Raw genomic sequence first — 15,399 nt, 5'->3', positions numbered from 1 at the left:
TTGCATATTTGAAAATTGGATGTGATTTTCACCGCATTCACTTCGCATTACAGGGGAGTGTGCCCAGCTCTCAATGGAACTGGTTCACACAAGTTTGGGGCGGCCACAGAGCGGGTTTTTTGGTCTGGTTCAGGTGTGAATTCAGGCAAACATTCAGACCTGAATTGCATCTGAACTGGTAAACAGAATCACACCAGACTGCAGGTCATACATATGTGAACCCGGCTTTAGCTGGCTTTCATGATGGCCTTCTTGCTTTAATACTCTAAGCCTGATCAAATATGCAGTTAAGGACCTTTGACTTTTCTTATCTATATACTTTTTCTTGGTTCACAAACTTTTTAAAGCCAGCAAATGGGAACAGTCAGGTTCCTAGCATTTTCAGATGGTGATCAGTTATGGCAGCCCCCATCTTTCCCTAATGACAGGTTCACTTTTAAAAGTTAGCAAAATATAGGAAAGAAATCCACATTCTGAGTATAAAGTTATTGCTTCCTAAAGCAAATTATACATGCAAGATTTTTTTTTTTCTTATCCTACTAGCCACTTACAATTAACTATTAATATGAAGATTAATAAATTACCACAATCTTTTCAAACCTCAGTCAAAGATTCGTTGGAGCGCTCGTAATTAAACATGCAAGATAAAACATGTTCAACGTGAAGACATAAAAACCCTTTTGTGTGAATCCTTTGGTCTGCATGCAATGACTACATTGCACACTAGACTTTGTACAAACAAACAATACATTCACTCATAAGCAGTGTTTATAGCGGAGGTCGCGGGTAGGGGTGACCATGTGCGCGACACTCTCTGACCATACATGCTTGTTATAATCTGACCATACACTCATCTTTAGATTTACTAAAACTATGTAATATGATCACTTATCTAATCTAACCAATCAATTTGTATTCAATCAGGCAGGCCCTTGCACTACAGTTTATGGTAAGATAAGGAAATAATACAATCAGATTGTAACATGTGTGGTAAGCTTAGGTTATTTTATTATATGTCTAGTGACTAGATGATTTATAAAAAGATCAAAATATTTACAGTTGCTAGTTGTTCAAATAACATATAACTTATCCTTTGTATGCAAGGTCCTAGAATCAATATTTAAATTCTTTTGACTGTTTACAAACACACAGGATACAATGTATTCATAAGATTCTGTAGTAGATACACCGCTTTGCAGTGACTTTTCTAGTTACATATTTTTTGGTCTCTGGACCCTCTCCAGAGTTTGTCACTTGTACTCACAGATTTCTCTAAAGAAGCTAAACATAGAGGTAGAAGAATATAAACATTGTAGAACCATTGCTATATGCTGCAAGATAGCAAAACACAAGCATGCTTCATATACACTGCGGGTTAAGAACTCAAAGAAATGATTATTTTCTCTGACATGTTTAGGTTATAACAACTGACAAGAGATTACAGGGGAAATTAAACTAGGTTTGGCTCCAGCGACTCTTTAGAACCATTTGACAGGTAAAGCCTTGCAAGGGACTTGTCTAGGCAGGTCTGCTTGAAAATGTTTGCTTTTTGTAGTTTTGTCGAGTGACACGCTGCAAATGTCCACTACCATCCCAACCAAGAGGAGTTTAACACCTTCCTGGGTATAAGAATGTGGCTGCAAGCAACACCTGCCACGGTACAAGGCTGGAATATTTACTGGAATAATACCTTTAACTTCTAATAAGTGAACAAAATTACAAAAAATAAAATGGAAGCACAAAAGTTGTTCTGTAATTCTGAATATTCATGTATAAAATCTGATACCCATGTATATCAACACTGAATTATGTGGTTGGTTGATGCATTTAATAAAATATGTTAATACAAAGCAACTAAACAAAGAAAACACACTGGTCTTTAATGCTTGAGAGAAAAAAAAAAATAAACTTGTACTGAGGGAAATACAGAGGCTGCTTCCTGCTGAAAATGAAAATTGCTTGGCTGTTATCTGGTTTGCTGGAACAAGCATGTAGCAAGTGAAAAACTCCTGATCTGTGTACCTGTTTGGGGCATTGAAGCCATTGACCAAAAAGGGGGCATTAGAATTTGGGTAGGCACCGTTGCCATAGAAAATGCTATGTGAATGATTGGTGAATTTCTTGGTTGAACTAGATTAACTTTTTTTTCAACCAGATGTAATGATAGTCAAGGTTGGATAGGCAACTTTTCCATAGGAAATACTGAGTGAAGGATAGGTAACATTGGGCAAGGCACCCTTGCCATAGAAATGTCTATGTGAAATATAAGGTTCTGGAGGCACCCTTGCCAATGGGGATTGCTAGGTGAAGAATAGGTAAGGTTTGGTAGGCATCCTTGCCATAGAATTGGTATGTGATGAATAGATAAAGTTGGGTAGGCATCCTTGCCATAGGAAATGCTATGTTAAGGATAGGCAAGATTGGGTAGACACCCTTGCCATAGAAATTTCCATGTGAAGGATAAGGTTCTGGAGGCACCTTTGCCAATGGGGATTGCTATGTGAAGAATAGGTAGGGTTTGGTAGGCATCCTTGCCATAGAATTGGTATGTGATGAGATGAATAGATAAGGTTGGGTAGGCATCCTTGCCAAAGAAAATGCTATGTTAAGGATAGGTAAGATTCGGACACACTTGCCATAGTAATGTCTATGTGAAGGATAAGGTTCCGGAGGCACCCTTGCCAATGGGGATTGCTATGTGAAGAATAGGTAAGGTTTGATAGGCATCCTTGCCATAGATTTGGTATATGATGAATAGATAAGGTTGGGTAGGTATCCTTGCCATAGGAATTGCTATGTGAAGGATAGGTAATATTGGGTAGGCACCCTTGCCAGAATAATTACTTTGTGAAAGATAGACAAGGTTGTGTAGGCACCCTTGCCACAGGCATTGCTATGTGGATTATAGATGAGGCATTATGTAGAGACACTGCAACCAAATGCAATTACTAGGAAGCTGGCTCTGACTGAAACCACTAAACCAGCAAGACAGCCAGGCAACTAGCATTTCCAAAAAGGGAGGCTATCTTGCTTTCTTACAACGCAGACTACATCTCACTGTCACAACTTCGAGTCGTGGACCGGCAGCCCAGATCTCAGCCTGGAGGTCCCTCTGTCCACAGTGAAGAATGAAGCAGACATTCTGGACTCAGTCCAAGATATAAATGAACATTTCAGTCTCCTTCATTTCCTCTCTGTATAGAAAGTTTACCCCGGACCTTGGGGACCATTCCCCACCAGAACCCCATCCCCACCATACACCATACCTCGCTAGCTTTGGCTGCAGTCTTCACCTCCAAAGTTAAATTGACCCTCCTGACGGTCAGGTAGAAGGGGTAATCCTTCGCCACCATGGTGGCTTCAGGGCTTTGGGTGGTCACAGTGGATCCTGAGCGGGGATCGGCAAGGTGAACGCTCAGCCTCAGCTCCAGGGTGCTGCCGGAGTGCGGCGAGCCTGTACAGTCCAGAGCTGCGATCTCATCACCCGGGCTGAGTGCGGAGAGCATGCAGAGAGGAGAGAGAGAGGAGAGGAGAGGAGGGAGCACCGAGGATTATGGTGTCAGCAGTCGAAACACTACACCACACTGATCGCTCAGATCCCTCCTCCTCCTCCCTACACTGACATCAGAGCACACAACCTGCAGAGCTGACTGCTGCCCTGTATACTGATTGTACTGACAGGTACTCCTGTCCCTCCTGCTAGGTGCCTGGGGAGGGGAGCAGGGATTACTTCTTGCAGCTTTGACAGGTAAAGTGTATCCAGAGACAAGACTTTTTCGGAAAGTCAGTATATAGGGTGATGTGATGGTCCTAAAGAAACCAAAAAGCTCATTTCTGATCCATAATGTAGCAGTTCTTTTCTAGTTGTAGTGGAAGGCAAGGGTTAGAACTCCTGCCTGGTCTCTGTCTCAAGACAGTTGAGTAGTGTCAGTGATATTTTATTTGCCCTCAAGGCTCATGCAAACAGGGCTGTCTTAGGCTGGATTCACACCTATGCATTTTTTGTGCTTTTTGCATTTTGTAGATTTGCACTACACAGAATGTGTTCCATAGGAAACCAGGTTAGATGGACTGTAGTGCAAATCTGCAAAAGCAAAAAGCACTAAAACTGCATAGATGTGAATCAGGCCTTAATGCATGGGCACCTCTGGTGCTGCCCAGGGGTCTCAGATGCATGGGAGCCCCATGATATTCTTGCATTGCATCATACTTGTCCTGGATTTGCCAAAGGTGTGCCTGGGCACACCCTAATCACCCTGTGCGGCACAGATTCCCCCTGCTGATATTTCACCAAAGCCCCCCAACAGGGCTACTAAAGAAAATTGTAAAAAAAAATAGTAAAAATAAAAAACTACTGACACTGTCTACTTTCCTACAGACACTGCCCTACTACCAGACATACATACATACACACTCACACACATAAGCACGTGTTTTTAGTTTTGGGGTGCACACCCTAATGCAATAGGCTGTACACGCCTATGACAATGGGAGATCAGCTCACAGATCCCCTGCTGATCTCAACAGAGTCCTCTCCATGTGAAAGGGGCTATATATCGGGAGGCATTGGCCGGTTAAATAGAAACCAGCCGAAATCCGGTCCGTGTGTACTGCAGTCCGTCAGCTGAAAGTTTGGCTTCTGTCAAAGGGGCATGACCAAAAAAAGTCTGCCGATCAGCACTCTCAGCCAATGGCTGAGAGCTCTGACCAGACTGTTCTGGTGGAGGGGGGCATCCATTAGGGTGTGCTCCCCAAAGCTCAAACACACACGCGTTTGTATAATGCACACATATATATATATATATATATATATATATATATATTTTACACATACGGGTGCAGCTAAAAAAAATAAAATTAGAATATATATATATATCGCAGTAGGGCGATGGGCAGTGACAGTAGAGCATAGCATAGGACAGAGATTGGGGTCAACAGTTTATTTTAATTTTATTTATTTATTTCTACTTTTGTTTTTGTTTAATTATTTTTATTTTTTATTTTTTACAATTTTTTCTAGGAGCCCAGTTGGGGGGCTTTGGTGAAATTTATGTCTCACTTTTCAGACAAAAGGGAATGAGGACGGAAATTCCCCGGTCACTTTCTCTGCAGCCAGGCAGCAGGGGGATCCTGCATAACACAGGGTGATTAGAGTGTGCCCAGGCACACCTACCACCCTATATGCCCACACCTATGCCCATTGATCGAAGCAGAGCAGATGGATGATACATTAGTTGGGGCAGAGCCGCTCTGCTCTATGGGTGAACAGGAGTTAACGGACTCCGCTGGCTGTTTACACCCAGCTACCTCCGATCTGCCCTGTCTAAACGGTACAGAATGGAATCCTCTCCTTGTTCTTTTTAGCGGGCCAGATTGGAGGTAGGTGTGTGTAAACAGACAAATCCTGTGGTTTTAGTATTTCTATCTGACCCAGAATAGGTATGCAAATCTAAAGTTTTAACTTCACTGGCTGCATGCTTGTTCCAACCGGATATTCCAAGTTAACTAGCTAAGTAATAACTTGCTAATGACACTTATTGTCTTAGCATCTGTAAGTCATGTTGAACAAACCAATACGCAGCCTCCATAACCATGTCAATGGGATTTGTGGCTTACAAAAGGACTTAAGCCTTTCCAACAGAGAGCCCAGGCGTTATTCACAGCTATACTGCTCTCTGAAGGGGGGCTATTGTGGATGTTTGAACTGTTTAATGGCCACATTATGAATAAAACCCACTTTTTGTACCCAATCCTTTTTCTCATTTACACGACTACAACCTGTGTGTAAATAATGGAGCTGTGTGTACGGATTGGGGATGATATCTTGCAGAGCTAATGTCCAGCTACACATCCAGGCAAAGCAACAGGTTCAGTTAAAGCTGATCCATCCAAAACCAAAATACAGTTTTCCTGACCTGTTGGCATCAGTTTAATCCTCCTCCTCCATATATTCCAATATTGTCCCAGGCACGTGAATGGTGTTAAAGTGTTTGTTACCACAACATTTCATATTCCCGATATGTGTCTGCTGTACCATGTACTTGTATGAAAAAGGAACCTGTTCTCTTTGTATTGCTTCCTTTATGTGAAATCCCTGGTGTTCCTGCTGGTCCCTATTAAAAACTGACCACACTAAGCAGAACATACCATGGTCAGTTCTCTAGCTATGGTGGGAACTCATCCTGCTCTCCTTATGGTTGTCACCTCATCCCTTTAAACCTGAACACATATTAATTACACAGGTTCTGTGGCTGATTAAGGTAGTAACTAAACTCACTTGGTGACTTATCTGCATATAATTAGCCTCAGAACCTGTGTAATTCAAAGGTATTTGGGTTTTAATGGATGAGGTGGCAACTCTAGCTCTCCAACGATCAGACTTGCCTTGACACGCCCCCCTTCACCGCCTTTCACTGGAAAGCTCAGTGTGCTGCTATTTATCCTTTCCCAGCTCTTATGCAGCTGAGAACAGAGGGAATGGGATCACTTATAAAAAGGGGGAAAAATATATTTATAATGTATTGTAATATCTATACACAAATGTTTTGCCTTTCATTTCTATTTTAAACTGAATGGGTTGTTTTACAAGGTGATTGTTTACAATGAATTTAAGCTTGCCACACATTGATGGAAATTCAACCAGTTCAGCAGGGACCAGCTCAGTTTCAATCAGTGTGTGGCAGTCTCTGCTCAACAGAAGGGACATGTTGGAGAACTACTCTCGATAAGCCTATTGGCTGCTGTCGCTGATCAGTGTATCAGTGGTGGCTGGTGCTCAATTTCCTTTGGGGTGGGGGTGGTCAGCCACCCCTCTCTCCCCAGCCAGCCAACCACCCCCTGGCACTAACTTGCTCGATTGATCGCCAATTCCCCCCGTCGCATCAGTTGCCCACCGGGCCCCCTGCCAGGCCCTGCACCTACCCCACCGAGGCCCCTCTGCACCTCCTCCCTCCTCCGTTCGCTTCTCCTCCCAGCCAATCAGAACTTAGGACCCACGGTCAATCAGGTCCTAGGACTCCTGGCCACTGATTGGCCGGGAGGAGAAACAGGAAGGCATCAGCATATATTATTTGCTAATGTCACACAACTGGTTGGGCTTTGGACGCAGTGCTCTGTGCCCCAAGCCCACACTTTTTGAAGCCAATTAAAGCCTCTGGCTCTAATCATGTGCTTCTAAAAAGAAAAAATAAACCCTATTGGAATCCATGCGTTTGGCACTCTGCATGTAGATTAGGGGCCGGACGCATTGATTAGAGGGGTGGCGCCCCTGCAGCCTGCATGAGTGACCGCCACTGCAGTGTACCCTAAACATTTTGGAAGTTTAGTGGGGATGTTGAAAAGCTGCAGTGCATACTTTTGGTCATTTACTGATGTCCTGCAGAGGCTGTGTTAAAATAACAGTATTTATTTATTTTTATTTATTTTATTTATATAGCGCCATCAATTTACGCAGCGCTTTACATATACATTGTACATTCACATCAGTCCCTACCCTCAAGGAGCTTACAATCTAAGGTCCCTAACTCACATTCATACATACTAGGGACAATTTAGACAGGATCCAATTAACCTACCAGCATGTCTTTGGAGTATCAACGATCAGCAAAGGTCTTCAACCAAGCTGACTTCCATTTACATGTAGACACACTGTACATGGCCATTCCGATGTGACGGGCTACAGTACGGCAAATGTCAGTATATACTATGCAAGTGTAATTATCATCACTTTCCCCAAAGTGTTACCTAAATCTTTAGACAGCTACACGTTGTCAAGCCAGAATGTGATTAGTAAACACAGCAGCAATTGTCCAAAGGTCAACAAGTTCAAACACACACATCGAAGAACACAACTAAATAGTTGCTTTCCATGGCAAAATCACTCCCTGTTCTTCTCAGACTGTCTTCATTTGGGGCATATGTCCATGTGCGTGCCTCATGCAAGTATCAGGAGGAGCAGCAGTTTTGGGTCATAGGGAAGATTTTTTTTTTTAGGTTTTGATGCTCATGCACACTATTTACCCCCCCCCCCCCCGCCACCGCCTTGCAGCCATATGCATGAGTGTTAGTGGTGTCCTTACCTTGAAGGCCAAATCCAGGTAGAATAAAAATCCTACATTACAGTGGGATTGACCCTACATGCTCATTTAAGTCTAGGGAAGGGGTCTCCAAACTTTTAAAACATAGGGCCATTTATTGTCCTTCAAACTTTAAGAGGGTTGGACTGTGGTCAGTTGGAGCTGTAAATGCCCCAGTGTCAGTAGGAGCAAATGGTGCCTCAGGCTTGGTGACCCATGGGAGTAAAAATATATATATATATATATAGCACCTGTGGTCAGTAGAAGTAGAAATAGTAGTGCCCTAGTGCCCTATCTTTGCCCTAATTTTGGTGTCAGTGGGAGGAATAGTGCCCCTTCATTAGGCCCCTTTCACACTGGAGCGGTGCGGCCGTCGGCGGTAAAACGCCGCTATTTTTAGCGGCGCTTTACCGTCGTTTTAGCGGCGGTCTGTGGGCGCTAGCGGGGTGGTTTTAACCCCCGCTAGCGGCCGAAAAAGGATTAAAACCGCCGGCAAAGCGCCGCTGCAGCGGCGCTTTGCCGGCGGTATTGCCGCGCTGTCCCATTGATTTCAATGGGTAGGAGCGGTTTAGGAGCGGTGAATACACCGCTCCTTCACCGCTCCAAAGATGCGGCTAGCAGGACTTTTTTCACCGTCCTGCCAGCGCACCGCTCCAGTGTGAAAGCTCTCTGGCTTTCACACTGGAGTGAAAGGGGCCGTTTTTTTCAGGCGCTACACAGGCGCTATTTTTAGCGCTGTAACGCCTGAAAACCGCCCCAGTGTGAAATGGGCCTTAGTTTCATTGAGAGGAATAGTGCTCCATCATTGGTGTCAGTGGAAGGAATAATGCTCCATCATTGGTGTCAGTGGACGGAATAGTAACCTCATTGCTGGTGTCAGTGGAAGGATTGTGTTCCATCATTTATATCTGTGGGAGGAATTATGCTCCACTGTTGTGGCATCAGTGGAAGGATTGGTGCCTCATCATTGGTGTCAGTTGGTGAATGATTATTATTACCACAGGTACTAATATAACACCATCAATTTATGCAGTGCTTTACATATATATTGTACATTCACATCAATCCCTGCCCTCAAGGAGCTTACAATCTAAGGTCCCTAATTCACATTCTTGCATACACACACTAGGGCCAATGGAGATACTGTAGGAGCCAATTAACCTGCCAGCATGTCTTTGGAGTGTGGGAGGAAACTGGAGTACCCAGAGGAAACCCACCTAGGCACAGGGAGATGGTGCCTTGTCGGTGAAATTAATAGTGCCCCATTGTTGGTGTCAATGGGAGGAATGGCACCCCATAATTGGTGTCAGTAGGAGAAATGGTTTCCCATCATTGGTGTCGGTGGGAGAAATAGTGTTCCATAATTTCTATCACTGGGAGGAATCATGCCCCACTAGTGGTGTCAGTAGAAGGAATTAATGCCTTGTCATTGGTGTTAGTGGGAGGAATAGTGCTCCACCATTGGCGTCTGAGAGGAATAGTGCCCCATCATTGGTATCAGTGGGAGGAATAGTGCCCCATCATTGGTGCCAGTGGGAGGAATAGTGCCCCACCATTGGTGTCAGTGGGAGCAATAGTGCCCCACCATTGGTGTCAGTGGGAGGAATGGCGCCCCATAATTGGTGTCAGTAGGAGAAATGGTTTCCCATCATTGGTGTCGGTGAGAGAAATAGTGTTCCATAATTTCTATCACTGGGAGGAATCATGCCCCACTAGTAGTGTCAGTAGAAGGAATAGTGCCTTGTCATTGGTGTTAGTGGGAGGAATAGTGCTCCACCATTGGCGTCAGTGAGAGGAATAGTGCCCCATCATTGGTATCAGTGGGAGGAATAGTGCCCCACCATTGGTGCCAGTGGAAGGAATAGTGCCCCACCATTGGTGCCAGTGGAAGGAATAGTACCCCACCATTGGTGTCAGTGGGAGGAATGGCGCCCCATAATTGGTGTCAGTAGGAGAAATGGTTTCCCATCATTGGTGTCTGTGAGAGAAATAGTGTTCCATAATTTCTATCACTGGGAGGAATCATGCCCCACTAGTGGTGTCAGTAGAAGGAATAGTGCCTTGTCATTGGTGTTAGTGGGAGGAATAGTGCTCCACCATTGGCGTCAGTGAGAGGAATAGTGCCCCACCATTGGTGTCAGTGGGAGGAATAGTGTCCCACCATTGGTGTCAGTGGGAGGAATAGTGCCCCACCATTGGTGTCAGTGGGAGGAATAGTGCCCCACCATTGGTGTCAGTGGGAGGAATAGTGCCCCACCATTGGTGTCAGTGGGAGGAATAGTTCCCCATCCTTGGTGTCAGTGGGAGGAATAGTGCCCCACCATTGGTGTCGGTAGGAGGAATAGTGCCCCATCATTTGTATCAGTGGGAGGTATACTGCCACATCATTGGTGTCAGTGGGAGGAACAGTGCCACATCATTGGTGTCAGTGGGAGGAATAGTTTCCTGTTGTTGGGTGTCATTGGGAGGAATAGTGCCCCAAGGGCTGGATAAAGGCAAGCAAGGGGCTGCATCCGTCCCGAGGGCCACAGTTTGAAGACCACTTGTTGTAGGGATGGGAAAAGCCATTTAATTTACCCAATCCACTCCTGCAGCAGCCAGTGCTTCCCTATGCTCCAGCTGTGGACTGTTCCTCTGCATCCTTACATCCAGTGCAGGGCTTTGGACACTGCATTGGTCATGATTACGTCAGAGGACTTGTGACCACCAGCACATATGGGAGAAGAGGCTTCAGGCACGTCTTACAGTGTGGATGGAGCCTGTGGGAGTGGAGAATCTGGTAAGTAAAAGGGCTTTTGTTGTTCCCCTAGACCTAAACAAGCACTGCAAGGGAGAATTCTTGCTTTCCCTGGAGTCTGGCTTTAAAGTGATTTCTACTACTGATTTCTAGAACAAGAACTGTACACATTCATTATACTAAATGCACTTGCCAATGGTTATTGCTGGCTCGATATACAGCCAGACAGCCTTGGGCTTCCCACGCTGTTGGGCCCAAAAGAAGTCTCATGGTCGGCTACGGGTATAATAACTCCCTTGGATATGAGGTAATACCAAGTCTGAGTCTGGCGTTTTGTAGCTAACAGATTATTACCCAGAGTCCTTGCTGAGAGCACCAAACATGTTTATGGAACAGCACAGTTCTTCGAGTGATTGTATACTCTACCAGTTTTTTTTTTGTTTTTTTTTAATTTGTGTCTCTTTAAAGTGGTTTACATTCAACAAAATGATTATTTTAATATGTAACAAGCACCACTATAGCACACATCCTGATGAGCTCATACGCCATAAGACAGAAGGTTTTTTGTGTGGCTTCATGTGAATTTCTGATTCAAACCCAGATGATTACAATTAAGACATAGACCTTTATTGAACTATGACTTACATGGTTTGGGGCAGTTCATTCCATTTACTTCTTCACAAGACTTAAGAATTATACAGCTTGAAACCCATTTGATGCTTTCATCAGTGGAACCAAAATAAAGCCTAAGGCTGGCCATACACAATACAATTTTCTTGTACAATTTTCCTTTAAATTTACCAAAACCATATAAATATGGGAGGTCAGACCTAAACACTTTCAATTTGTATGCATTGAAATACATAGTTGAAGGTAGATCTAAAGAAAACTGAACAAGAAAATTGTATAGTGTATGAGTATCATTCATCATTTAGGGAGCCATATTTGAAACACCCGTGTAAAAATATTGCAACCATTTAAAGTGCATGTAAAGCCCACTGTTTGTATAAAGTCAAGGCTTATTGCTATCTACATCCATGCTAGGGCAGATCCACTCTCTCTATTTGTCATGGTTATCATTGTCTCTGGTAGAGAAGGTGGTTGGAAAACCAAAATCAAAGTTATTAAAAGAAAAGCTAATGAAGGGAAACAACTTCTGATGGGGACATCTGTGTCAGGGCTGGGCTCAGCCCTTCCTTCTCAGAGCTGGCCACTCAGCTGTTGGCTAACTGCCAGCTCCTATCTCTCCACAGTGACTCACCTGTTGATGATATCCTGCTCATCAGTCCTGCCTACTTAAGCCGTCCAGTCTAGATGATCGCTGCCTTTGCATCTAGAGACGCGTCTAGAGTCGCTCTCCTGTGTGCCTGTTAAAGACTTGTTTGTCTGACATGCCTTCTGGCTCCAGATCCTGCTTGCTGTTCTACTACGCTCATCTCTGGCTCCCTGACGTTTTGACTTGTCTGACTATCCATTCCAGTTCCTGAACTCTGGCTATGTTTTGACTACTTTTACTCTGTTTACCTTTTTTTTTAATTATTATTAAACAAGTGTGATTTAATTGTACTTCTCTCTCAGTCTGATTCATGGTTTCAGACACTGGATGGGTTTGCCACGCTGACACATCTCTCCCTATGAGATAATACCTTGTTTTATTTTGGCACCCATGGCCTTTCCCTAGACCCAGCTGGGCATTTTTTAATTTGGCCTTTGGCCTTGTCCCGGGGCTCTCTGTGTGTGGCTCAGTGTCCATCTTCATATTTTGGTTCTACATCAAGTCGCAGTGACACATCTACTTCTGTCTCTTATTAAACATCCTCTGAGGAAGCCCTAGAGGGCGAAACATGTCAGGATATTATTGCTGACTGACCTATGCCATCTACCTACTAAATGGTTATTGATGTCTGCATAATATATGTATAGCCAATACAATTGTTTTTAAATTTCTGTATCATGTCTAATAAATTTTGATATTTTTTATACTTTTGGTGGATTACTAATAATTCTATTTGCCTGGCACCCTGAAAATCCCACTAAATCATCCTTTTGTCTAAATATACTATTCAGAGATGGTGGTGCCTTTTTGCTGACAAGGTCACCTATCCATATTAACCATTATGGTTTCTGACAATCTGTTTCAGTGACGACTGTCTAAAAACTGGCCATACACTGATCAAAATCCAGTCAGCCCAGCAGATTGGCTGAATTTTGATCAGTATGTGGACTTCCCAACTTGAGGGAAGTCAATTGTTTACTTGACTTCTTTTGAAGAGCCAATCAGCTTCAGCCATTGATTAGTGTATACTGATAGCGTAAGGTGCTGCTGTCAGAATACAGTGTCACAGTGGGGGATTCCATGCTGAATGAAAAAACAATAGCCATGTATAACCAGCTTAAGAGGGAAGAGATTTGCTTGTCACTTCCTGTTTTGTCTCTGGTACAGGAACTAAAGGAAAAAATCCTTGAGGGGACGCACGCAATCTTAAAAATAAAAAACGTCAGGGAGCCTTCTCTATCCAAATCGAATAAGTGTTTTGGCTTTGCATACACTGTGTAACCTTTCAGATAGTTATTGCAAAGATTTACAAAACCGTTATCTATATTATATAATGTGATTTCTGGGCCATATTTATAGGATGAAATTTCATACAAATTTGCAGAGTCTTAAGAGTTGAGTTGAATGTCCAGCAGTGGTTTTCTCTCAGGATCAGGATCTAAGGCCTGATTCACACCTAGGCCCTTTCCATAAAATGCACATATGTGAACTACATCCATAGGAAACCATGTTAAATGGACTGTAGTGTGTTTCTTCAAAACACACTTAAAATGCATAGGTGTGAACAAGGCCTTAAGGTGAGTATATCTGACTTCACAAGGGAAGGAGAAGAAAAATGCATAGCAACATGGGTTAGAAGAAGATTAGAGGGACCCCAGAACGGTGCTTGAGGCTGAATTCACACCTATGCATTTTTAGTGCATTTTGCATTTTGCAGATTTTCACTACAGAACGTGTTCCATAGGAAACCATTTTAAATGAACTGTGGTGCAAATCTGCAAAATGCAAAAAGTGCCAAAAATGCATAGCTGTGAATCCAGCCTAAGACCTGGTTCACACCTATGCATTTTTTAGTGCGTTTAGTTTTGCAGAAACACACTACAGTCCATACAACATGGTTTCCTATGGATGTAGTTCATATCTATGCATTTTATGGAAAGGGCCAGTGATTTTGTTTCTGATTTCTGGTTCCATAGACTTCAATGGATCAAAAATGTGTATTGAAAAACATAAAATGTACCTGGAATATGCAAACTACAACCTGCATTGGTGTGAATCACGCCTTATGCCTGGTACACACGATCAGAAAATTGTATGAATAATACCAATTTCGGAGCGATCGTACGATAATCTGATCCTTAGTACAGAGCTTTTCAGAGCCGATCAGGACAGTTCAACTGATATGATTTGATCGGACATGCACAATTTTGTTTTCGTATGAGGGCAGATCGGACGATTTTTGTTTAATCGGTACTGCTGTCATTTGAAAATGCAATACGAATGCACTACAACACATGACATCACTAGGGTTGGCACCTTTTCTTCAAGCCAACACTTCAGCGGCACACAGCAATTTTTTTTCATAGTATAAACTACACATATATTTTGCAATTAAATAACACTTCTAATCATTTGAAGTTAAGCACAAGAGTCCCCCTTTACATCAGAGTCCACAGAGCTCCCCTTTTACATCTCAACTCGCAGAGTTCCCTTACACTGTAAGGCAGGACTCTGCAAACTCTGATGTAAGGAGGAACTCTAACATAAGGGATGCTCTGGGAACCCTGATTTAAGGGGGAACACTGAGTACTCTGATGCACGGAGAGGACTCTGATGTAAGGGGGGAACACTGTGGCCTCTGGTGCAAAGGGGAACTGTGATATTAGGGGTGCTCCGAGAACCCTGATTTACCTTAGTGTACTCACTCAGAGACAGGAGAGAGAAGGGGGGAGACTTCAGTCACAGACAGGGATGGATGGTGAGCTCAAACCACCCCTTGGCAGTCAGCACCTCTCAACCAGATGCATCTGAGGCTGCTGGACTTCAAATTTACGACCCCCACTTTCCTTTTCTGAGGCACAGTGCTGGAGATTGGAGTGTGGGCAGACACAGAGGGGTAGGGGCGGGAGGAAGAGGTGCAGATCGAGGCCCTCTCTCCTCTCCCATCTGTATGTGGGGGGAACTGTTAGTACTGGCTTTGGGCAGTGTAAAAGAGTGTAATGACGTGTACACATGACCGGACTTTTCAACAGCAAAGTTCCAACGGATTTGTTACGTCTGACAATTCGATCGTGTGTGGGCTCCATCTGACCTTTGCTGTCCAAAAATCTGACAGACTTTAGAAATAGAACATGTTTCAAATTTTTTGGCCGTAACTCGGCCGGACCCAGTTCCTATCGAGAAATACGTTCGTCTGTATGCTAGTCCGACGGAGAAAAACCGACGCTAGGGCAGCTATTGGCTACTGGCTATGAACTTCCTTATTCTAGTCCGGTTGTACGTCATCACGTTCGAATCTGTCGGACTTTGGT

At 43.7% G+C, this 15,399-nt stretch overlaps 1 protein-coding gene across 5 annotated transcripts in view; it reads right to left on the bottom strand.

Moving 5' to 3' along the window:
• The window catches only part of ARHGEF3 (Rho guanine nucleotide exchange factor 3), a 493,464-nt gene that overhangs the window by 68,294 nt on the left and 409,771 nt on the right, over positions 1–15,399 (bottom strand). The window contains exon 1 of one of the 5 annotated variants that reach the window (XM_077452031.1): positions 3,267–3,595. The exons of the other annotated variants lie outside the window; for them this stretch is intronic. Within the exon in view, the coding sequence (XP_077308157.1) occupies positions 3,267–3,506 (240 nt within the window). The 5' untranslated portion in view covers positions 3,507–3,595. Of the gene's footprint in view, positions 1–3,266; positions 3,596–15,399 lie in introns of those variants that run through there. 5 annotated transcript variants of the gene reach the window in all.

The sequence above is a fragment of the Lithobates pipiens genome, unplaced genomic scaffold, assembly GCF_037356315.1.
Source record: "Lithobates pipiens isolate NorthernLeopardFrog02 unplaced genomic scaffold, aLitPip1_a1.2 Scaffold_23, whole genome shotgun sequence".
NCBI lineage: Eukaryota > Metazoa > Chordata > Amphibia > Anura > Ranidae > Lithobates > Lithobates pipiens.
This window is presented reverse-complemented; position numbering and strand designations above follow the sequence as displayed.